This window comes from Gambusia affinis, linkage group LG13, assembly GCF_019740435.1.
Source record: "Gambusia affinis linkage group LG13, SWU_Gaff_1.0, whole genome shotgun sequence".
Classification (NCBI taxonomy): Eukaryota; Metazoa; Chordata; class Actinopteri; order Cyprinodontiformes; family Poeciliidae; genus Gambusia; species Gambusia affinis.
In genome coordinates, this window is record NC_057880.1 from 12,193,454 (window position 1) to 12,220,013 (window position 26,560).

General features: G+C 36.6%; 1 protein-coding gene across 6 annotated transcripts in view; it reads right to left on the bottom strand.

Moving 5' to 3' along the window:
* pcdh15a (protocadherin-related 15a) overlaps positions 1 to 26,560 on the bottom strand; it is a 175,008-nt gene that overhangs the window by 101,497 nt on the left and 46,951 nt on the right. For 5 of the 6 annotated variants that reach the window (XM_044137334.1, XM_044137338.1, XM_044137335.1 and 2 more), the window contains exons 2-4: positions 16,606 to 16,724; positions 3,989 to 4,003; positions 1,146 to 1,211 (exon numbers count right to left, since the gene is read on the bottom strand). In XM_044137334.1, the coding sequence (XP_043993269.1) occupies positions 1,146 to 1,211; positions 3,989 to 4,003; positions 16,606 to 16,696 (172 nt within the window). In that variant the 5' untranslated portion in view covers positions 16,697 to 16,724. The remainder of the gene's footprint in view (positions 1 to 1,145; positions 1,212 to 3,988; positions 4,004 to 16,605; positions 16,725 to 26,560) is intronic. The other variant, XM_044137336.1, reaches the window with a different exon arrangement.

A 26,560-nucleotide genomic window follows, 5' to 3' on the forward strand; every position in this document is an offset into this window, starting at 1 on the left:
TCACAGCTGTAGTCACAGAGGGGGAAGGAGGAACTGAGACCCAAAGAGCAGTGAGCTACTGCAATAACTAATGGGTGGATTTATCTGAATTCTCATATTAAATAAATAAAAAAAAAAAAAAAAAAAGATAAAGCATATGTGTGCAATTTTGTCTCCAGACAGAGACTCTCACAATGACAGTACAGCAGGTAAGCTGAACATCTGCAGAAACTACTCTGCCTGTAAGCTGCGGTTGCCATCTTTACTAAGAACTGATCATTAAGCTCTGTTAACCTGCTGTACTAATATCTGCAGGGAGAACTGAGGGACACAAACACACACCTGCTCCATTTGGAGGAAAATCATTTCTTATTCCCTCAGCGAACATATAACTCCTCCCCAAATAGAAGTCCTCATTCCTCTTCCTCTCCACAGGACATGTCTGCATGCGCACACCTACTGCTCCCTAAATTGTTGATGGTAAACACTTGAAACCCAAAGAGAAAAAGGAAGAGACAAATCTGAGCGAGGAATGTAAGGAAAATAAAGATGACAAAAATCCAAAGCAGGCAAAATTTAGGTGCAGGTGATGGAAATACCTGAAAGAAGATGAAGGCAGGGAAGGAAAAAAAAATAACTAAAAACGAGGAGTTTCATCTGACCCACTCAAGTGCTGCATGTCTGAAGTGCGCTTCATTGCCTCCTGTACTGAAGTAACACAGGTACACCACAGTAAGTACGATCTGCAGAGGGAGCAGACAACTCATTACTGGAGCCCTAAAACATTTCGATGTGCCAAACACCATCTGTATGTCCTCGAATATAAATACAAACTCAGTTTCCCTTGTAAGTGAATCTAGTGGAATTAGAACCTATTTATTTTCAGCCTAAAAGGAGAAAGGAGAGCACAAGTACATGTCAGTGTCTGAATAAACATTCCTTTAAGAAGAGTCCTCACCAATGAGCCACTGCAGTCATTCATCCTGCTGAGCTCATTGGTTACAACATGTATTAATATGCATTACATTAGGTGAACAAAATTCCCTGTAGCACAAAAAAACAATTTCACAGAGCACACCACTCCACTTGAGTGCAGCAGCAGTTACTATAATCTGATAAACTGTGAAGAAGAAATACGAGTGAATCATCGGTGGATAAATACATACCATTGGGACTCTCCTCATCAATGGTCACTATGGTTGCAGGAGGGCCCGGCCGAGACAGCTTACACTCTGAATACAGAAGGAGAGAAAGAAATATCAGAAGACACACATAAAACTCAACCTGCTTTTTTGCACAAGAAACATTCCAGTAAAATATTAATTTTAATATGATGCGTGATGACGGCATAGCTGGCATAGCTTCCACATAAAGATGACACCCTTCATAAAGGCGTATAAGATATCTTAAGAGATTAATCCTCCACAATTGCCACTATTATTTTTTTCCCTCTTAATTTCTATAAAATATTGTAGCTGAAGCGGTTTTCTTGTTAATTTTATCATCTTCTTTTTTGAGCAAAAAGAAGAACATAATTTCTTAATTAGCTATCAATTAGAGTCTTTTTTGCTCATTTTTAAATATAAGAACGCACATTATACTAGAACACGTATTGAGAATATTTGATGTACAGTTGAATAATGAAATGTCCTTTCAGTTTATAATATGTTATAATAAATTTATCAATGAAACATCTATCCAGCCATTCTCTACACCTGCTTATCCTTGCAGAGTTGCAGGGGTGCCTATCTTTAGCAGTCATTGGGAGAGAGGTGGGGCAAACCTTGGAAGGGGTACAAGTCCATTGCGGGGCAAGACAGAGACACACAGGACAAACAACCACGAACACACTCATACTCACACCTAAGGACAATTTAGAGAGAGAAATTAATCTAACAGTCATGTTTTTGGACTGTGGGAGGAAGCCAGTGTACCTAGAGAGCCCATGCATGCATAGTGAGTACATGCAAATATCACACAGAAAGACCACAGTCAGGGATTTGAACCCATGACCTCCTTGCTACCAACTAGGCGTATTTGTCAATCTATGAAACAAACACACCTTTTCTGGATAAAAAAAATATATATAGTTTTAAAGATATTTTATCAAAAGCTTGATAACAAAATGCCATCAAATATAGTGGAGCTGTGATGATCAACCCACAGTTTAGATCAGTTCACATAATCAGAAAATGCACTAATGTACTTTTAGACGTGCCCCAATCTAATCCCTATGATTTTTAAACCAGCTGTACTGGTAATCCCTGACAAACTCAGCTGGTAAGATCTGTTTTATAAAAGATGGTCTTTTTTGTAAGGGGCTTCCATATCTGACTTATTGTTCTTGGGCATTATATTAATAATTATATCTTGATTTCTTGCTAAGAAGACGCCCGAAGAACTTTTCAACTTTTTAAAAGTTACCGACAGTAGCAGTAACTGAGACACTCCCTGGACTCCCTGTCTGTGTCATGTGACCAGCTGTGCCCACTGTATTATTTACAGATGCCAAATGTGCACCAGAGGGAACTCTGGTTAGTGCATCTTAAAAATCAACATATTAAACTTTATCAATTTAAAAATAGAGGGGGATTTTTGTCCTATCTGCAAATAATTACCTAGAATCACCCTAAAAGATGAAAAGAACAACATTGTGAAAGATTCATATCAAAATAGAGCTGTGGTTGTAAACACTATCAGCAGGAGCAAGGTGAGTGTGTGTCATGACAAATATACAGAATCTTTCGAATCAAAGGATAAATCTATGAGTACTTTAGGTGACATGCTGTCAGAACACCACCGTAGCTTTTTAAACTGAGCTAAACCTGTTTGGGAGAAACATATTACTGCTATCTCACAGAAGCTCTGCTCCGGGTTAAAATATCTGTGAGAGTGAAGAAACTGAAGCATCCCAAACTGTCAACATGTAGTGTATGCTGCAATGAAAGGTCACAGTGTGTTAAAGAATGTAAACGGCATGGATTTTAATAAATCTCGTGAAGTACCAGCCTGGAACTTGACACTGGGTAATTTTCAAATGTATATATTTTTCTTCTGCCCATTTTGAGATTTGCAATAAGCACCACTTGTACAAACTAGAATCATCTTGTTAATATTAACATATAACAAGATCACAGAGAGATGTATTTCTAAGAATTGTAACATAGCATTTGGAGATTCACAGAGTTATGAGAATTATAAGCTGTTTCTGCTTATTTTTCGGATACTATATACAGTGAAGGCAATTTAATAGGTGTTTATGCACAGTTCCCCACAAAACAATAATTAACAAGGGAAGTTTTATAACTTGTAAACTTGGAAAACGGTCATCTGTTTTTGTTTTCTGCACATTGTAGTGGTCAGATTTATATTTCATGAGGGTTAAGCAAATACAGCTGTAGTTAATAAAACATTGTACTCAATTAGCGTTTGAGCATTAAGGGAGAGATAACTTCCAAATTCAAGTAAAAAGATATTTTTTTATATGTTAATGTGAAGTAGCATTGTTAACAAAGTCATTTTAAAGTCTCATGTAATCTGCATAACAGCTCATGATTCACACTGCACACCTCGAAGAACTCTTTGAGCATCTTCCTGTCACACAGATGGATCCTCTTACAGCAAGTGCAATCAATAAGTCCTCTAGCTGCATCATCAAGACTAACTGACTGCACAACTCGGGCAACTAGACAAAGGGCAGTGAAAAGCACCAGGCAACATTGTGAACAGAACAAGAGGGAGAAAAGCTTTGCAGATGGAGGTCACAACAGCTAGATGGTATGAGCACATGGGACATAGGTAATGGCAGCTTGACAAACGGCACCAGATGGGGCAGTGAAGGGGGTGGGACATGTCATTCTATATAAACAAGCACTGAAAGGTAACTTTGCTGATGTAAGGAATTCTTGGGATGTCTTTCAGTATGTGGGGAGGGATGCAAGAAGAATCAGCAAAATATCAAAGTTAGTAAAACAAAGGGGAAACAGACAGAAGAATCTTGCCCTCTTACCCTCATACTGCCAGTCTGAAGGAGTCAGAGCACAGTTTAGCCAGAGGGAAGGAGAGCAGGAAGGAAAAAAAGGAAAATAAAATAATAAAAAAAACAAACATCAAACATTTAAGAAACAACTCTGAAGTTAGGAAAAAAAAAGAGAGAAAAAAGTCCTTGCAAGAGTACAGCGATATTAAGGAAAAGAGAAGGAGACATGTTATAAAGTGAGAAAATGTTAAACAGGGATTGAGATTTTAGAGGAACAATATTAAGCAATCCAAAAATGGTAGCTTTTAAGATGCTGTCACAGCATTTATTTTAGCATTTTGTTAAAGATAAAGTCCTGTCACATATATGAATGATGTGACTCTGTTAACACACCCATCTGTGATAGAAGCCACATATATTGGAAGAAGGTTGTTACCTTCACACTGCGCTACAATATTAAGATAAAATGTGTTATATTTTATCTTGCTTATTTGTTTGTTAATTTTCCACACCTAATGATGACTTGACCACTTAAAGTTGAAAGGTAAATCTAAAAGGGCCCCCAAGATGCATCAGTGAGTACCAGTTGAATAGGTCCGACTGTCCTGCTGGACGAGCCACTTTCACCATTCAGCATACAGAGTAGATTGAATCTTATTAGGAAGAGTGTCCAAATGTGAGGTTTTCTACATGTGTGACTAAAGAGGAAAGACCATACTGTCACAACATACTGACAGATTTAACAAACATGTAAGAAACTGTTTATTTAGTTATTTTATATATATATAAAAGTTATATAGTGGTCACCCCACAGCGGGGAAGCCTATTTTAAGATTATTTCTACTAAAAATTATTTCATCCCTTGGGGGACCTCATACTATATATAAACAATTTCCAATCCAGAATGATGGGATAATAGAATTAGGTTTATGCTAAAGGGATCATAACCTGTTCAGCTTTACAGTGTAAATTCTACATAATTTTTTACAATATACATTCACTATAATTAACGAGGTCAAAGCAGACAAAAATCAAATAAATTTTTAGATACACAAACACATGTGGCATGATAAGAAACTGTGTGATAGTAGCTCAAAGATTTGGTCAACAGGTGTCTTGATATTGCAAGGAGTAATATCTCCTTATGTTTGAAATAGAGTCTACAGCAGGCATTCATTAAAACATGTAAAGTAATGGTTATTTTACACAAATTGTCTCTCTTTTCCTAAAAGAGAGACAAACATTCTTTCAAACATTTTGAACTTTGTGAGGCTTGTTACCAAGTTGGGTCATCTTAGATTACATGTAATCAGAGATGGGCAGGACAACACATCAACAACCACCGGTCTAGTATTTCACACCCACCTTCTGTTGCAGGCCTTAGTTGTGCAATAGTGCACCTGTTAGTAGGTGCATAACAGGATAGTTTTCTCATTAAATATGCATACCCCTGAGCCATGTTTTGCATACCCACGAGCCATGTTTTAGAGGCACAGAATGCTCAGAGGAAAGGTTTTGGATGTGACAGCCTTAAGAACTGTTCAAATTTGTAGATTTTTTTGAAACAAATTAATGGAAAGATGTAAATTTTATATGACTATATGTTAGGATGCTGTTGTGCTAAATATTTGCAATGAAATGAAACATACAGTTATTATCCATATGTATACATCCGTCTTTAAAAGCTCTTTAAGACATGTGCACTGTTAATTTTCAGTCAACAATTTTGGAGCAATTAGAAAATCCATACTTCTTTGCTAAGGAAATGGAGTCTCCCATAATAGCAACACGATGAACAGAGGAATTGGGTCACACCTTGAAATCTGAGTCACAAATAAGCAACATAGAAAAAAAAATCTCTGCAAGTCTGATCTGAAAAAAAATCTTTGCGAACCCAAAGAGCATGCATGTGTATGTGAGTGTACAGGGCATAAGAGTTTCCTGCTCTCACATCTTTTTAGAGGATCACATGATCTGTTTTGGATGCGTGCAAAGGTGTGTGTAGGTTTTAAGTGGTAGTCGTGGCAGTAGGGGAGAGACATCTAAGGAGTCAGGTTCCAAGAAAAGAGGAAGAACCAGGCAGAGATAAAGAATAGTACCTCCATTTGCAGTGACAACAGGCGTATACTATGATCAGAGCACTGCATGTGAATACATACACAAAACTGAAAGCAAAAACTGATGCTCACATTCCCACTGCTTGACATATTTAAAGCTTTTAACAACAAGTGATGTATTCTATTTAAAATGCTTTTCAGCATAATGGTACGTTATATTTGATGTTTGCTCATTGTATCGTATATACTAAGGTTCGCATAGAGACTGGAAAGATATGGAGTTGGATCTCTGCTGGATTATTGTAAAAAAAAAAAAAAAGCATCAAGCGTACAGAAAAATATTTGTAGTTACAAATGTCTTTGTCCAGATTTCCTTTTGTCCTTCATTCAGTCCTTTCTTAACCCCGTAAATCCTTAATTCCTTTGTGACAGCTGTCCCTGCTGTCACACAGAATTGGTAATGGTTTTCTGTTCTTCCTTAATGTTACTTTACATATTAATTAGTGCTTAGTTTAGATTTATCTTTATCTTTGAAATTATTTTTATTAGTCTGACTTTTTAGTTAACTATTTGATGTGCACACATTTAGTTAACTTTATTTGTCAGTTCTTTGTATTTTTTGTTAAAGACAACCAGTTAATTTCTTCCTTTTGAGATATTAGTTTCCTTTGGACCTGCCCCTGGATGCACCCTGCAAATCACACACTGACTGATGAAACCACCTATTGTTTGATAGGATAAGGGGAATGAATGAATGAATGAATGAATGAATGAATGAATGAATGAATGAATGAATGAATGAACGAACAAATGAATGGACTGAAGGTAAAATGGGAGTAAACAACTTAGAATTATGAAAATATATAGAGGAACAATCCATCACTTCCTCAGCCCATCCCACCCTTGGGTGATAAAAATACTAATATGAAAAGGATGAAATTTCAGGTTTCGATACATGTAACACCTGTGACAATCTACAAAGCTCATTTTGATCATGTTCTGAGCTTAGACTGCACGCTACCTTTTAACGTGAAGGTTTCTCTGAACTGCAAATAAAACAGAAGCCGTCTCATGTCTCATTCAGTGCTGCAGCAACAGGAGACAGCTTGACCTCATCTAGCTTCACTTGCACCTTTTAATCCCCAGCACATTTGAAAGCAGCCACCAAGCGCTAACAAGGACCAACCTGACTGTGCTCTTTATCCCACCTGTGCTGTACAAATCCACTTGTGCTACGCATTAACAGTCGATGGTTGCCAGAAGGTGAGAAGTATCCAACTTGTGTGAAGCACGATGGGACTACAGCTCTCCTATTTCAGGCCTTACAACTCCATCGAGTTCACATCAATCAAACCTGTCGGTGTATGTCTTAGTGAGAGATGGTGAAACGTCAGGATAAAGCTGGTTGCCTTCTAAGGAAGGGAAACCAAGTGTGCAGTATATGCTCTATGGGATGAAAACCAGTCAATCTTGAAAAAATTTCAGTAGAATTTTTACTGCAAACTCCACCACTGCTGGGGATTGCTAAACATTATCAAAAGAAAAAAAAAAAAAAGAAAGAAATCACTGTACGGAGTCTGAAGGAATTTGCAAAAAAATATATTTTTACAAAAAACATGCAAAAAATTCAACAAAATATCAAAGTTACACACAGAAACAATTATCACAAAATGTACATGACATTTACTCTTAGAAAAAATGCATTCTTCAAAAATGTGCCAGCACTGGTGTAACAAATTGGAAATAATAAAAATCAGAATATTAGAGCTATGTAGCAAATCTCTAGCAGTACTGCATTGTCACTCACTGAGGTCTTTAGATTTTCAACAAGGTTACTTATTAGCCAGGCTTCCATCATGGAAGGTAGCAAGATTTGTTTGTAAACGGTGCATCTCTCGAGTTCACCATTCACTGGACTTTATGGTCCCATGAATAAAAAGGCAGGTTCAGGTGCTTTGCAGCTTTCATAAACACCTTTGACTACTTTAAGTATGCAGAAATGCTTTAGGCATACAATATTGTTTATGGAAAGTTCAACAGTTCAGAAATATTTTGAATAATTATTCATACAATTTCTACCTGCCTATTTGGATAAAAAAAATCATATTTTGCTGGGACTAGTCACTATTTCTCTGAACAGTCTCTTTTTATTTATCTAAACAAAGTTTGACGATTTTTGTAACTGACAAACAATTTTCTAATATGTTAAATAAAGATGTGCCATGTAATTCACTAATACGATGGCACAGGTTTGAAAAAAAGACTGAAGGCTCTACTGTCAAATAATATCTGTCATATTAATCTAGCAATGAGAAAAAGTTTATCTTTAGAAAATGCTAATTTCCAAGTCAATAGAGCAAAGTGGAGTGTACTTGTCTTTATCAGAGGTTCATTACAGACAATGTAGAAGTCATTGAAAAGTTTGTTTACTATGCCTATTGATAAATGCTGTTCATGAAATGGCCACCGACATCATCAACAATGAGAAAAAGCATCAAAAGGTCATGGCCTTGCTAAACTGACTGGCTAGTTGCAAGTTGCTGACTAAGAATATAATTTTCTAAATTATATGCTTTTGGCAAAAGGTACAACAAAAAAAGAAAAGACTGGCGAGAACTATGAAGTAAGGCTTATTCCAGAATATGGAGGTGGACTTGGGATACAGTAGTGTAGTGTTTATTGTGTTAACCCACTTCTGATCAACATACAACACCAGATGTATCTTGATGTGGAATATTAAAGTTATGGAGTCTGCAGAAAGAGAAACAGAATCCTTATTGCTTAACATCTTGTACTAATTTTCCAGTCATCTACCATGAACTTTTTGAGCACCTCATGCTTCTCTCTGCAGACAGACAAGTTTTACGGCATCACTAATCTCATTTCCCAGCAGGCAACTGAACAAATTAGTATCAATACCACTATTACTGGAACCAGGCATGTCTTATACATCAGCTTAGTCACATTCTAACTGCCTCAATGCTACATCACACTGATGTAAAAGCAGCAAAAGGAGCCCTGACCAAGTCTAGAGTGCCTAGAATGTTCAGGACATAAGACTCATTTTATCTACACCATTTCTGTATGAAAAGCTGTTTTTTAATTGATCTTAGGTAGTATTTATGTTTTCTGAGAAATTTAATTGTAGGTTGTCATCAGATAATCAATCAATAAAATTACTGAAATAAATGGTTAATTATATCACTATCTGTAATAAATGTATATGAGTTGCACCTTCAGAATAAAATCAGTAAAATAGGTCTTGATCAAATGATAATTTATTCAAATGCACCTACATGCCTACTACTAACCTACTGAGGCTAGGTTGAACAATGCTTTAAAGTCATAATCTAGATATTTTGATTTAGGTATGTCAGTCCCAAGCCATGTTTTATACATTGTTAAAAGGGAAGTAGAAAAATGCTTGCCGACATCCACATTTACACACATTAGCAATAATGTGTGTAACTCCATTCTAACTATCCTTAAGAAAATGCTTTAAATATGATATTTGCAATGGTTGAATATAGAATATTTAATTAATTCCTATTATAGTCAAAGTAAGATGTTGTGTTTGGCTTATATACTCTTATTCCATTTTGATAGATGTACCTGTCACATTTAATTTAGTTCAATAGCTTTTTTGACACGGCGCCTTACAGACTTTACTCTCTCCCTAATATGTAAATCTTCTGCTCAGCCAGCAACCTTCCCGTTTTGCACTTGCTCTGATGTTGGAGATTGCATTTGAAGATTTTTTTTTTTTAAGGTATCAAAGTACCTGACCTTTAAAAACAAAGCAACAGTATTCTGTTGCTTGTATCAGTATAGATATATCGCCAGACAGAAATTGACATGCTAACTTTGTAAATAAAGGACAGATCTTAAACGGCAAGTGGAATTTTTCTGTAGCAAATTTTAAAACAACTATACGGGACAAATGCACAAAGTGTCAAACCACAATTTATAAAATCCTTAAACTACCAACTAAAAAAAATAGATATTCAATATAACATTTGATGAGCAGTTTCCGGCACTGCAGCAGTGTTACACTCGATGTGAAACCTGACACCATAACTGCAAAAAAAAAATGGTTCAAGGTTAGAATTATGATCAATGATCCATTTAAGATCCAGCAGTAAAGAACATGTAGAGATCAAACAAGGACACAGTTTTAATGTACCAGTTACATCCCTTTTGAGTGGCTCAGAAGATTGTTCTTTGGGAAGTCCACTACCACCTGTCTGAAGACTACTGAAGACACTGGTCCTCCAGGCAAACTGCCCTGCATGTTTTAGATGTTTCCCTGCTTTAATACGCCTAATTCAGTTGATATCAGTTCAGCGAATGACTGTTAATCAGCCTGCAATTGCAATCAGCCAGGTTCAAGCAAGGAAAGACCTAAAACATGCATGGCAGTGTGCCTTGAGGACCAGGGTGTGGAAACGCTGTTCTGGAGGTTCAAGTTGCTAAGCAAAATGGCTTAGCGGCATGTATTCGGTCCACATATTTAGGAACCTAAAAGCAGCTGGCCGGCAAAACACAAGACATAGCTCTGAAAGCTGTGCATTACCATTCAGATCATACAGAATAATGCATTATTCTGTAAATTCTCTCCGGGGCCAGACTAATGCTACTACCTGTTAACACTCAATTGATTACCATAAACTCCCATGTGTGATAATGAGGGATTAATAATAGTGGTCAAGCAACAGCCTAAAGTGTTTTTTTAATGTTTTGTTTTGTTACTGTGAGGTGCAAAGTGCTATAGTAGAAGGGCATATTTAATTTGAATTAATTAGACAAAGATGCAGCTTGCCATTCACTCCTCTATGAAGTGAAGAACTTTATGTGCAAAAGCAATTAAGAGTTTCATTTATGCACGGTTATGTTGCTAAATTTGTCGCAGTCAACATATTTACATTAGCAAATACCTACAGACTCAGTTGCAATTAAAAAAATTGATTTCATGACGTTTTTCCATTTTTAAGCTCAAACAAATCAGCGAAAAATTAAATGTTAGAAAATTTGACAACTATTGTAAAAAAAACATAGTTTTACTATGACCAGGACAATTTTTGCAGTGAAAATATGTGAATAATAATGGTCCTCCATTTCTTGCAGCATGTAATATGTAAGTCAAATGTACCACTGAAGACTGTTCTTAAGCCAGACACTCTTCTGCTGCATAAACAGAGAACTTTTTGTCCTTACTTTTTGACATTGCATCAGACTTGTCCCATATCAATTAAGTTAAGAATATAAACAATATTTCTATTTTCTGAACAAACATTCAACATGCATAGTTCAGGGGTCTCAAACTCCAGTCCTCGAGGGCCGCAGTCCTGCAGTTTTTAGATGTGCCACACGTACAAAACACTGGAATGAAATGGCTTAATTACCTCCACCTTGTGTAGACCAGTTCTCCAGAGCCTTAATTATTCTATTCAGGTGTGGCGCAGCAGAGCTGGAGTTTGAGACCCCTGATTTAGACAGTGATCATTAGTCGTCCTCAGTTGTACCGCAGCAGCACTGTAGCATAGATGACAGTTGTGTGAATTCAGTATTGCGGCTCTGGTAACAGAGTTCAGGTGCAGGGGTCTCAAACTCCAGGCCTCGAGGGCCGCAGTCCTGCAACTTTTAGATGTGCCTCTGCTGCATCACACCTGAATAGAATAATTAAGGCTCTGGAGAACTGATCTCCAGAGGGGTCTCAACAAGGAGGAGGTAACTAAGCCATTTCATTCCAGTGTTTTGTACGTGTGGCACATCTAAAAACTGCAGGACTGCGGCCCTCGAGGACTGGAGTTTGAGACCCCTGATTCAAGGGAATACAAGATGTAAACATCATCCAGCTTGCTTAAAGCCTACATAATGTAGCTAATGCTAAAACCCATCCAGTGTGTGCAAAATGTGAGTTTCTCTGAAGTATTTATGCATTGTTCTTCTCATAGTTGAAATAAGCTCTCTAAATAGTTCCAACTGTTTAATAAAAGACAATTAAATATTGAGGCTATGGAGACAGCCTGGGTCACTCATGATTTTTAAACTGAGTCTTTACATAAAAGAAAAAGAAGATTCATTACTTCTCTGACTCCAACCATATCTTCTTGTAGATAATTGTTGAACTGATATTGGTTCAGAGAACAAGGTGGAAATGAGAAATTGATGTGATGTAAATTATTAGTGGCTGATAATGAAGGACAGAGGGTATACTTTACTTTCCTCCTGGGCAGATTCCACTTTTCCAGTTAAGATTATCCCCTCATTGCCCCGCTCCCTTTATTCCCCTATAGGGAAACCACACAGAGCGCAGGGCAAATATTGCAATCACAGTTGAAGTGCACAGATCAGCACGCACACACTGTGTTCCAGGATGGGCCTGTTGGAACACACCACAGGCGGCTCACACTGCACAACAGTGCCCTCCTTCTCCCCCTCCTTTTTTGTAAAGCCCAGGGCCTGATTACAGCCTGGTGGCAAACAGATTAAAACCCTCTCCTCCTCCCCTCATTTCTCCACTGCATCCCCCGCCCCACAGACCGCAACAGCTGCTGTCAGACACAGTCTGCACATCTGGCTCCTGATCAGACAATCCCAAAAATAGACAAACTATTGTGGGTCAAAATAGAAGTGCAGATGTGAAAGGCTGGGAAGGATTGGATCGAGATGGAGGAAGACGGAAAGGGAAGGCTGATGGCAGAAGTGTCCGCGACCACATTAACTAAAGCACAATCCCAGATACTGCTAAGCGGAGTTAAGCACCTGTGATTGTACGTGGATTTGGGTGACATCTGGATTTGTGGAGTGGGGGATTTGCATGTATAGATACAGTGTGTCCCTCTTTGAAGCATTGGGATGGATTTAAATATTTCATTAGTCATTGTTGAGTAGCGCTATAAAACACTGGACTTACAGTGACAAAAAATGATTAGGATTTGTCTATTTTATTGCTTATTGGGAAATAGATATTGATGCATAATCAAAATGTTATTCATAGAAAAAGGTAATTCATTTGAAATTAAACATTAGCAACTTTTGCAATAATTCTGCAGATTAACGAAATGTTCGAAATCGACCAGTAATTCTGCAAAAGTGACTTGTCCAGGACAATCAGACTCCTACTGATTTATTCTAATGGTAAGATGATCTGGGATCAATTAAATGTACTCAGTAAATACAAATATAAACTTGCGGTAGCAGAAAAAAATCATAACTGATCCTGCTCAGCTAGCAACAATGTTTAATGTTGAGAATATTTTCCTCTCATCACTTAAAGACTTGGCATCAAAGTTTCTACCAGCTCCAATGGATACACATGGTACAAAGCCATCCAAAAAGTGTTCCGATTTGTTTGAGATAAAGGAAATTCATTGCTCTGATGTTAAAAAGCTATCAATAGCTTAAGCAATTCTTACGCAAAGGATAAGTATAATTTAGATGCTATGTTTTTAAAAAAATACAGCAATGTTGGAGTAGAACCTTTAACTCACATAATTAATATTTCCATCAAAACAGGGCAAAAACAGAACTGTACCCATTTTTGGTGTTTCATGTTTCACTGTTTGTTTGTAAATGTCGTCAACATTATGCTGTGCTGTTTTAAATGATTGTCACTTTAACTTTTAGAGGTACTTTTTAAAAGCCCATTTAGGGACAAGTGCTGTGAATTAGCTGTTGCTATTGCACTATGACGCAAACATGGGACTGTTGTTTTGTTCAGTTTGTCTATGTCGATGTGTATCTGTCCCTACCAAACAAACTCAAATAAATAATATGCATGAATAAATTACTTCTGATTATTCACACCGATTAGATCAATGAGAGACCAAGTCAGGGCAGCGGTCGTCAGGGATCAGTGCCCTGCATATTTTAGATGTTTCTCTGAACCTGCACATCCGACTCAAATGATACTCAAATTAGCTGCTGCATACCATTAAGTGCTGCAGAAGCCTGTTAATCGCCCACTTATTCAGGCCAGGTGTTTGACAGAAGGGAAACTCCAAACAGAGCAGTGGTCCCTGAGGACCAGAATTGAGAAACACTGGTCTAAGTATAGTTCTTTATAAAAAGTATTCATAATTATTTTAACTTACAATCAAAGACTTATGTGTTTTAGTGTGATGTAATGTGACACACTATCACAAAGAATTCAACACTTTGTTATTGCTGTTATTACAGCAATAAGAGCTGTAATTTGCTCCAATTACAGCTGTTGCTGTGGAGTGTGTCTCTGCCAGTTTTACACTGGTCAGGCTAAAAGATGTCCCTGTTCATTTTAGCAAAATTGGTCCAGCTCAGTCAGACTGAATGGATGGCATCAGTAGATACTAATTTCCAAGTCGTAACACAGATACTTGATCTGATTTATGTTCTAAAGATTGACTGTGTCGTTTGGACACTTGGATACAATTCAAATCATTACTCTGCAGATCAGACCATTTGGCATCACTGTCCTCCTGAGAGTCAAGTCTGTTTCAAGTCATCCTCTAAAAGGTTTTCTTCCAGTATTGTCCTGTATTTAGTGACAACCACCTCCACAACAACTCTGTTCAAACCTCTTAGGGCTTCACAGAACAGCTGTGTTTATTCTGAGGTAAAATTAAACACAAGTGAATTCTGTTTACTTGTTTGGTCACTAATAAAGTTGGGTGGTAATGTTTTATTTAAATGTATCAGACCGGACGGAAATTAACACAAATATCTGTTTCACAGCTTAAGTCGTTTTTTGTATTTTTTTTTTTTATCCAAAAGAACAAGTATAATTTTTCCTTCACTATAGTGGTAAACATTGCAGTGATTTTGTCAGTTGTGATATATGCCTATTTTATTCTTTCTTCTTTTTCTCATCTGTGCTTTTGTCACTGTGTGATCTTTAACATTTTGGATCAGCATCACCTGTGTCCTGTGTAAGAATCTGTTGCCGTGCAACGCTTTTCAGCCAGCCCCAGCTGATGTTGAGTGGAAAATTCCCCATCAGAGATCCACACTCTTCATAGTCAGACTATGGCATTGAAGGTTTTTTAGTTCTCTCCCTGGTTTAACACATCTGGATCAAATGATGACTCGTTAGAAGGCCTAAGAAGAACACCGACATGCTGAAAAGGTTGTTGGTACCACCAGGGAGAGAACTAAAACATGCAGAATCCCGGCCCTCAAGGACCCACTTTGCGCACCCCTGCATTAAGGTGATCTTTCACATTTTGTAAGTGACATAAGGACAAAGTCACTTACTTCTTGCAGTGACATCACCATATCCTTTATTCTTTTTCCGTTCTCAATTATCTGCTACAGGTTATCAAAGTTCAATATTTCATACACGGTCAGTGAGCACCCGTAAGCTATCAAATGTTTATGAACTGAATCATGTAGGTTGTAGATCAGACAGCTGTCACCTGCTTCAAGCATTTAGTATGTCGAAGTGAGTATAACTTTATCAGTGCATTAAGAGCCTCTGCAAAGCATAGACTGATATTAGGTCATTGCTATATCATTTAAACTAGCAGCCATTCTTTATCAGTTGTCCATGTCTGCTATCTCGGTTACAGTATTTTTTAATGTCTACAAAAATCTGTAGCAATTGTTAAACTGATGACCAGAATAGATAAGTGTTTCAGCTATAATAAATAGACACTAATATTTATCTGTAAACTGTTACATATTTATATTGGAAGCAATAAGTAAACTTTTAACTTACAATAAACTATTCCGCAAGTATAGCTCTAATCTAAGAGTTTTCAAACTGTGAAACATTCAAAGAAGCCAAGCAATGAAAGACTAAATGAAATCGTTTTAAAACAAAAGAGCATAAAGTTTTGAGAGAGTAGAAATGTGACAATATTGCCATTCACTTAAGAGGCTGTGGCATATCTCACTCTGTGTACAGCTTTGGGCCACCCCTGTGTTTAAGCAGAAATGTCAGTCTCATACAGTTGGAGTTTGCATTTAACTGGAACTTGCCACAAACTCACTGAGCTGAGACTGGAAGATTAAAAACTGCAGTCTCAGTGTGAAAACCTAAAATATTCAAAGAGAATCCTCTGTGATCAGTGAACTGTGTAGCAAAAAAAGCTAAATTCAAACTCATCCTTTAAATAATGGCTTTTTAAAGTTATGGATAAGATGATGGTGAGAATTTTGTAAGAACAATGTTCTTTTCATAGCACAACTTTGTACAGTGTCGGGTGATCATTTGACTTCTCAGTGGTTTCTACAGTCTACATCAAATTTTGTGAACCTCTTTAACTTCAACAAGTGAAATAAAATTACTAGCTTTATCTGCAGCTTATTGGATATTATTAGCCTAACTTATGCTGTATTTATTTTGCAGACATCATTATGAATGAAGAATCTTTGAGTAGCGACTTTTACTTTTACTTCCCAAAATTTTAGAACGATTTTCCAAACGGATCCACAAAGCACCAGTTTCTGGGGAATAATTTTCCAAAAACAACAGATTGTGCCAGTGGGAGATGAAAACAGGTCAACAGAGAAAATAAGAATTATTTTACACATTCTGCATGTTTCCTCTTTGCAGTGTGGAAAAAGGAGAAGCCAGAGAATGATGGAGTGGGTACAGGCCGCTCATACCTTCTGTATTCTGGCCCCAGCTGTGGGTAAGCAAAGTGAGGATTGCCATTCCGGTCCTCAGCCATCTGACAAGCCACCACCCCCGTCGCATCTTCTGTCAAGCCTTATTGCCTGCCCACCTGGACGAATGAAAAAAACAAAAACATTTTACGCCATTCATGTATCAGCACACCCTGAAGGCTTTTTGCTTGAACAGATGTGACTAATACACAAGATAGAACCCTTGTGCAGATCTAACCAAAAAAAGCATTTTCATTGGGTCAATATTTTTTTTTTCTAATAGAGATTAATCTCCTTTGCCAATTTCACTGATGTTAATACATTGATTTTTTTAAACATTTTTCTGAGAAAGAACTTGCGTCTAAAATACTTACTAAAAGAATAGTAAGTGATTACTATGATTGTTTTGATTTTCTAATTATCCACTTAAAAAAATTGCAGTCATTTCTTCATTACTGTTCCACAGGTAGGGAAGTTTATTTAAACATCTCAGTTTGTGCATTTTGTTGGTATTATGATCATCTTGCTTTTTCCATTGTGAAAAACGATTTCCCCTTCAGTGAGCAAATGGCCACTTTTTTTACGTCTCTGACAAATAGAAAACATGATTGATCTCACGTAGTGCACATTCATAACAACCTTTTACTTTACTTAAATTTACTTCACATCAGTTAATTTCAAATTGTTTTTATACAAGCAGAAAATCACAAAACAGTCATTTTAGAATGTTTTCAAGAGAAAGCAATTCAGCTAAAAATTCAACCATGTTTTGCATAAATATGGTGGTGCCAAGTCAAACTTAATCCAGTGCATAGTAAGTCTAATCAGGGGTCTCAAACTCCAGGCCTCGAGGGCCGTAGTCCTGCAGTTTTTAGATGTACCACAGGTACAAAACGCTGGAATGAAATGGCTTAATTACCTCCACCTTGTGTAGATCAGTTCTCCAGAGCCTTAATTAGTCTATTCAGGTGTGATGCAGCAGAGGCACAACTAAAAGCTGCAGGACTGCGGCCCTCGAGGCCTGGAGTTTGAGACCCCTGTTTAGATGAACTTGCATTCTTGTTTTGTGTGTTTTTCTTCTTATATGTAATTAGGCGTCTTGAAGGACACCAAAATAAAATGTGTGTTATTAATACTATTATATAACGGTTTGCTAGTGATGGCTACAGCTAGCTGATGCTTAACAAGGGCGATAGGTTTGCTACAAGGCATCACAGCCGGGAATTGTTTGCTCCAATTAGCAAACAATTACCAATTAGCAGAAAACTTAGTAAATATGACAGTTTTTTTGTGTGTTTAACGTAGAACAGACTCAACCAGAGCTTGAAGAAAATACCAGATCTAAGCTCAGACTTCTGAAAGCACTCAGAGTAATAATAATTAAACCAATTTGGACAAACGTGTCAGAAAGAGAGAGTGGCAAAATAATTTCATAGAAATATGTAAAAATACATGCAGAATACACTAATATTAAAAACACCATTTTAGAAGATTATTCGTAGAAGAGGTAATTCCACATGAAAAATCTGCATATATTTCTTGTAAGTCAAAAAGGTAAAAGTATTCTTTATTGATTAGAGGCATAAATTTGAAGGATAATATTCTTACTAGTGCTCATATTCCCAGGCAAAAACTACACATACGAGGCAACAAGAAAGAAGGACATGCAGCACTGATGCCATGTTTTTTTCTGCACATTGTGATGAACCACACTGAAAAACTAGATAAAGACACCTGCAGAGGATTAAGAAAAAAAAAAAAATCAGAATGTAGAATAGTATAGAGCATCTGATTCCTGCTGCCAATTTGAGCTATGGAAGAAGGCCATTTTATGAGGAATGAAGGTGTTTCTATCTGTCTATAGTGTTTCCTCACAAGGTTTCTTTTGTAAGCAGGCGATAAGCTAAGAAATCAGCTTTCACACCACATTCCAATTGGATGAGAACCACAGGCCACTCACAAGCATCACTGCCTTCATATCAAAGCAGACTTGACAAAATCAATGATGCTTTGCAGGCTATCAGCACTTCATTTCAAATGGAAATTTACTTCTTTGTTTCACTTCAGCCACTTTTTTATACAAACACTGAACAATGTCTGGAAAATCCAATCGCGACACTCTGGTATCAAGTGAGAAAGCTTTATGGAAAATTATCTGAGGGAAATGTGCTTCGTCTTCTGGAAATAGAGTTCTTGGCTCATACAGAAATGCAAACAGGATCAGACATATCTGGTGCTGGCCTTTTTTTTTTGCTATTGAAAATCAATATACTCTAATATACTGAAAATAAAGTAGAGGTCATATATCCAACTTTATGTAACAGACAAAAAAGTTTTGCTCTACTGCAAGTGTTTCAGGTTGGCATTGTTCCAAAGATTAGCAAGATGCATGTGTAGATCTTACATTGGAACTTTTTGTGTAGCTCTAAGACTAAAGTAGAAAATTAGCCTGGAGCTCATTATATTTTAGTTTTATAAGAAACTGTTATTTTGCTGCCACAGCCTTTCAATAAATTTAAATCAAGCTGACCAGATAAGCAAACTAACTTGCAGTGGTTATGCTTGTACTAGTCTATGAAAAAGCAGAACAGAAAAAAAAGTATAATATTCTTCACAACAAACACTTTAGTGTTAGATGTTTTAGCTATAGCCAGGCTATCAAAATCAAAACCTGCAAAAGAACTTATAGATGGCATTATTGCACCTGTTCTCATTATACACAATAACATTAGCAGAATCAGGAATAATTGTTTTTTTAAACTGTCAAAGCTATTGTTCTGATTCTTATTTTAGGAAGTAATAATTCTTTTCAAGCAAAATTGAAATATTCAGAATAAAGCTGAACAGGCCTATAAATAAGATCAACTTGGAAATGTATGAAGAGCATCTTGAAAGTCACTGCAAATGAAAATTAGAAGCAGCGTCTTCATTATCTGTAGTTGATTAGACATTTCCTAGTCATGTCGAGTCAAGCTGAAAACCTTCTGATCAAGCTACACATCAACCAGTGAGAGTAAACTGAAGCAAATGCTGGAGACAGTTGTGGTCACACACAGACCTCAATGTATATTCAGGAAAAAAAAGGTCAATATACAACTCAGACAACATGTTTGATTTCCGTCTGTCAGTCAGAAAGACCAGACGGATGTTCATTTGTGCCCAACTTATTCTTATGATATCTCAAACAAGAAAAGAAAATGTCAAAACATCTGGATTAAGTTAATATTTAGTTGTTTTAAAATCATAAATAGGAACCAAACATCTGTTTGAAAGTAGATATATTCTCACTGTTAACATCCTACAGCCCTTATGTCTCAACAATAGATGCTTTTACCATAAAATAAATAAATAGATAAATAAAAAAATAAAAAATCTGATTTTTTTTTTTTGGTCACAATCAGTGCTTATTTGCTTCAAAATCTTGCCTGACATACACCCAAGCACATTATGAACTGGTATAGTCTGTGAGAACTCTGAACAGCAGGAGACTGCTATGTTCTCTTCTCTTGTGGTGTGACAACAAGAGCAATTTCACACTGGTTTCCCATTCACTCACTGCCCTCTCATCTCTCTGTCTCCCAGTGGTGTTCTCTTTTGAAGCAGATTTGATTTTTCACATTTGTACATCTATCTTTCTTAAGAGGGCCAACCATGATTGCTTTGATCCCTTTCACTAGAGAAAAGTCAGACCTGAACAACCAGCCACCCTGAAGAGAGAAGTCATTTCCTCCAGCAGCTTACTGCAAATCTTCTCCTGGTTGACATGGGAACACTATATGCAATTTACATTGGCCAGCAGGAATCCTCCTGCAAACTTCATGAAGTGGACAACTCAAGAGTGCTCAAAGAGATACATAACCCAAAAAATGGCTGAGGTTTTCAAGAGTCGTTTTGTGAGTCACATAATGGATGGAAATCAACTTTCAACAACTGTCACTGATTCTGTCTGAAAACAAGCAACGCTCACTTTAAATCTCTAAAGTCAACAGTTAAGTTGTGCCACTCTGTTCTACCTTAATGCATAACATCCCAAAATAGATGTAAAAAAAAAAAAACAAAAAAAACTTTCCACACTGAACCTAGCTTCTCCTGAATAAAAACTTAATTGAAAAGTTTCCTCTGCAGTCATTTCATAAAATATTAACAGCATAGTGAAAGTGACAAATCAAGACGCTCAAATGGATTGAGGTCTGAGAAATTTTGAGACAAAGTTAACATAAAATTTGTTACGCCAATCACTGAATGCTTGAGCCATCTTTGTCTTATGAAATGGCCAAAAACCATTCTGAGAGGGACGGCACCTCATGTACACATTTTTCTGTGAAAGGGTGCACTTTAATTATGAGCTAGTAATATTTCTCAACCGTGGGCTAATAATGACTCATAACAATCTGGTCATGTTAGCTGTAGGTTCATAATACTGAATAAACAGTTAACACTGTATTAAATAACGTTGTGTCTTTTCAGAACAAAAAAATAATAATTAACTTTGCTCCATCATCATATTCTCTTGCTTTAAGTCATCATTATAGGAGCACTTCTGGCTTATCACAATACAGAAGTTCTGTTTATTCAGACATACCCTTTCAATTACTCACCAGATTGAGCCTCTACAATTATGTTGTAGTTTATAACGTACCTTGGAGCATACTTGCTGCTTAGACTGAATAACTTTTTTTTTTCTTTTTTTTTTAAGATGTACTTTTAGACATCTTGTCTTTCTAATAAAAGTTTTCTGGTTCATTGTGAGGAAAAGAAATCCACTTCAAGCTGTATACATCGTACTGAACGTTTAACAAGTTTACAGCATAAACACAAGAGGTATTAAATAAAACACTGCAAAGACAATATTAAGATCACTTTGGTTCAGTAAGGTTTAGAAACGTGACATGAAAATGTGTTCATCTCTCTCTATCAGTTATTTTTTAACACAAGTGCAATAATAATGAAAAAACAAACAAACAAACAAACAGTTTTTCACGTTATCTGTTAACTCTCTGTTTATGTGGAGTCTGTACTCTGCTCCAAGTCGTCTTCACTTGTGATGAGCCCGACTGTGGCAGAGACTATGAAACCTACATTCCTCATTAATAAAGTGTTCCCCTGATTGTCTTCTACAAATGATTGTGCAAAAGCCCTATTGGCATTGCACTGTTTTTTACTCATCGCTTATAATATTTCTGCTTCTTATTTATCAGTTTTTCTGCACGGCTCCACAGTGGCGCAGTTGGTGGAGCTGTTGCCTTGCAGCAAGAAGGTCCTGGGTTCGATTCTCAGCCAGGGTCTTCCTGCATGGAGTTTGCATGTTCTCCCTGTGCATGTGTGGGTACTCCGGCTTCCTCCCACAGGCCAAAAACATGATTGTTTAAATTGGTCTCTCTAAATTCTCCCTAGGTGTGAGTGTGTGTGCATGGTTGTTTGTCTCGTCTGTTTCTATATTGCCCTGCGACAGAATGGCGACCTGTCCAGGGTGTACCTCTCACCCAGAACATTAGCTGGAGATAGGCACCAGCAACCCTGCTGACCCCACTAGGGACAAGGGTGTTAGAAAATGGATGGATGGATGGATGGAGTTTTTCTGCACCAATATTCTGTGTTGTAAATAGCCTGTTGTGTTTTTAAAGTTCAATACACACTTTACATTTCAAGAAAGTCGTTCTACTTGGTAGCAAATCCCTTGGCTTAGGAGTACAATATATCTAATAACTCCACAGTATTTTTAAGTTACAAAAAGAAGCCATCAATTTTAAAGTATTGACACAAAATTACTCTACTTTATAAAAATAAAAAGGTGAGCATTTTTGCAGTGCTCCTTCATTTCAAAGGCAGTTGTTTGAGAAAGAGAACAGAAGCAAAAAGGAAGAAAGACAAGTTCGAGTTTTTTAAAGTACTCAGCCATCTGTTTTATCACAATGAAAAATGTGGGAAGCAGAGAAATAGTGTAGGAGTGTTACCTTCTGTATGTTTGACTTGACACAGCTTTACAACATCTTCAAAGCTAAATGGTCTAGTAAAAGTCTGTAAGAGCTAGGTCAACAACGTAGAGTTCAACTTCCTTTTAGTCTGAGTGTGTTTACAAGTGTGGTGAAGTTTGATCTTTGTAAAGTGTGTGCTAATATATATATATATATATATATATATATATATATATATATATATATATATATATATATATATATATATATATATATATATATATATATATAATATTTTTTTAATGTAATGATGCATGGCCACTGCTGCGAAATCACTGTCCCAAACAACAACAGCAAAAAATATCACATCATTTAATCAGGGAGGTAATGATGACTTGTTGACATCTTCAATTTACCAGACAGAGATGGTCATTATAGGAATTTCATATCAAAGTTGATTCTTTAACCTGTGTATTTTACTGATATCTTTATTAAAAATTACCAGTTAGATATTTAATGTAAATTTCAAGGATCAGCATTAATTAAAATAAAAATTTGTCTGAATTAAACTTTCCTGTGCAATACTCAAAAAATTCATTAATTATACTCTGTAGAATTAATTAAGAAAACTGTACAATATATTCATATATTCAGGACATCATTTTCTTTGTTGATTAAAGGTTATTGATAGAGATAGAAAAAAAATTAGCTAATGGTATAAAAAAATCTTATACGTTATATGAATAAGCATTAAAAAGAGATTTTTAATATGTCCTCTGGTTTCTAAATGTAAAGTCTCTCTTGAGATGAAATGCTAAAATATAAACCACACACTTCCATCGTTTCCATTTTAGCAATTTATATCTATCTATGGATGTAGAAAATATGCGCACAAACATTTCAGAAACAAGCTTTTATCAGGTTGCTCCTGCTGCTACACATTTTTGTTGTAATTGGTTTTCTAATGTCAAGCCCTTCGATGTTCTCCCCCAAGGTGTGTTTACAGAACAGGATGTTTAGGGACGCTGCTTTTACAAAAGCATAAAACAAGTCACTTCTTATGGAAGAAAATAGTTACGAAATAGTAAGTGTTATTTCTCAACACATGTTGTAGTTGAATTAATTTACAATCGGCCTCCAATATTTTAATTAGCATAAGAGCTTTTGACATATTAGTCAAACAGCTCATGCAGTTACAGCAGCATGTTACACATCACTGGCCCTAATGTTCAAGGTTCAGTGCTCTAAAACACTTCAGCATGTGGACAGCTGTGCTTTGCCCTCTACACAACAGCCATCCATTATCAAGAGGTTGTGCTATACATAAAGCAGGCAATCAAAAAGGTGTAGTTACTGTAGGATGTTATTGTGGGGTAGTAGAAGAGAGAAACAAATCAGCTTGTCTCACAACTCCACAGCATACCTCAAACTGCAAGACAATCTCAGGTTGGCAGCAGTCTTGCAATCAAATACGTAGCATATCCGTCACAGCAATATGATTCAGTCTCCTTAGTTCTGGTGTTTAAGTCAACACTTAGTGACTTAAAGGGGGAAAAAAAAAAGGGTGATGCTTATTTAGGCAAGATCACATTCAGAACAAATGCATTCATGTTTAGAAAATCCATAAAAAGCAAGAAAAAATAATTACAATACACATTATGGAGGCAGACATTTTTCATCATTATGTGTGCGACAGAAGAGCCATATCAACTCATAAAAGTAATTAGTAACATCAATAGTCTAATGATGGAATTGATTAGTGCTGGGTGAGGGTTCAGAAGGCTTCCGTTCAGTAGGAGATTGCATTCAAATATAAAAACAGAAGAGATCAGGCTAAACTCCCTGACAAGCTGCTGCTGATACAGCCTTATCTCTCTCAGCCTCAGTGTTTATCTCCACAACCCACCTGTAGTTTAAAGATAGAGAGACAATCTATTAACTGAGACAATTTGGTCACAGAGACAAAGAGACGTTTGAGAGGACACCGTAACTTGTGTGCCGTACCTCGGGCCCAGGTCTTTTGAATACATACTTTTAAAGACTGGATTGATGGAGGCAAATTTATAATTAATTACAATGCAGGTGCATTACAATAACTTAGAAAATGCCTGAAAATGTCATCTATTTCAGTCATTCAATTCACAAAGGGATAGTCATATTAAAGAGATTGATGCATTTATTTTAATCAACTCATAAAACTACAAAAAACAGTTTCTCAGAAAATGACAATATTGCAGGAAACAGGCCTGTGAATTTTTTATCTAGGTCATACCTACTACAACAAGTTTAAATTGAAGGCAAGTGGGCTCCCACCTAATTCTTCTTGACTATGTTTAGCAACCTATCCAGTTTTCCTCATCCTCCATGGAGCATACTCAAAAGACTCAAATGAGCCAACACCCTCATGCAAAGGCTGGTTCAATCCAGGAACAAAACCCCAAACCTCAAGCCGAGAGGGTTTGCGTTATGGTGGCCAGTGCAACAAAGTTTGAACTGCTGAAACCAGACAACTGCAACAATGCATGGTACAACAAAGAAGAGCCAGCAACGCAGGGCAAGATTTGGCCATACATTTGCACCTCAAGAGCAAATTACACACCATTAGCAGCAATGATGTCCATGTTCTAGATAGGGAGAACAGATGGTTTGAAAGAGGGCTGAAGAAAACCATCTTTGTTGAAATAAAAAAACAACAACACTGAACCGATGGGGAGGGTTGGAGTTTCAATTTTCAAGACTATATAACCCTATTTAGTACCTATTCCCAAAGAAACTCTACAAGCTGTCCCATCATGTTTCATATGACCAAATGCACAACCCACTCCGAACAAAAGACAGAAACAGCGAGGTGGAAAACGAGCTGGTCGCTAATTTAAATCTGACTGGGAATGCGCCTCCCTGTTCTTAAACAGCAATTCATCAACTTCAAGCTGCTCAAATGCAAGCTTCCAGAAATGACAGACCTCTGGATATGTGAAACGTCTTTTATATATATATATAAGCAAATGTACATCTGTCCTAGATTTAAGCCTTGTAGCATTACAAAAAACCAGCAAAAGATTTTTCAAACAGGAATGTCCACCAACTGAAAAATTTGTGCAGTTTATTGTGATGTACAGTTGAAGCACTTAGTACTTGGTCAGGGATGCTTTTGAATTAATTACTGAGTCAAAGCAGGCGGCATAAAGGTGATCAGCCTGCGGTAGTGCTGATATGCTGGGGAAGCTCATGCGCCTTTAATAGCTTTCAACATTATTGACTTTGGTGTCTTCTCCTCCTCTTGACAATACTCCACAGATTCTATTTGGGTTTCAGACCAGGGTAGTTTGCTGGCTAATAGAGCAGAGTAAAACTAAATACATTCTACATATTTTCTTTTTCAATAGTTAAAGCCACAGTTAATAAAAAATAAATGCTTGGAATACATCAAACCTCCTCTGTTAAATCTACAAAATAAAAGATTTTCACTTCTTGAGTAAATACTGATGAAAATTTAATTTTTGTTATTTCTTTCTTAGATGCATGTGTATAGTGAAAAGTAAGCATAAATGTAAAAAAAAAACGGGAAAAAAAACTGTACAATTAATAAAAAACACTTTAAACAGCCTTGCTATACATGGTTTTCATGTTCTGTTGTGATGATCTGTCTTTGATAAAATAATTAAAAACATTGTTCTGTTTGATACATAATTTGCAGTATTTTATCCAATGTGCTTATTTAACTGCATAAACAATAAAAGTGTCACAATCAATTAAGCTTAAAATGTTCAAAGCACAACTGTGGCATGTTTTGCTGCCCTTATTTTGATTAAATTATGTTTTGGGGAAAATGTTTCTATTTAAATGCATATTAACATGAAAGTTATGCTAAAATGCCAGGTGCAATCAATATTCATATAATTATCGATGGCATATGCATCTGAAGATTTGGTAATTGGCTTTAATAAATCCCAATTACATGACTCTGAAATGTAATTCAACTTGTTTGTCTTCAGTCACTAACACCACAGGTGCTCCCTACTGCAGGATGATATAATTTC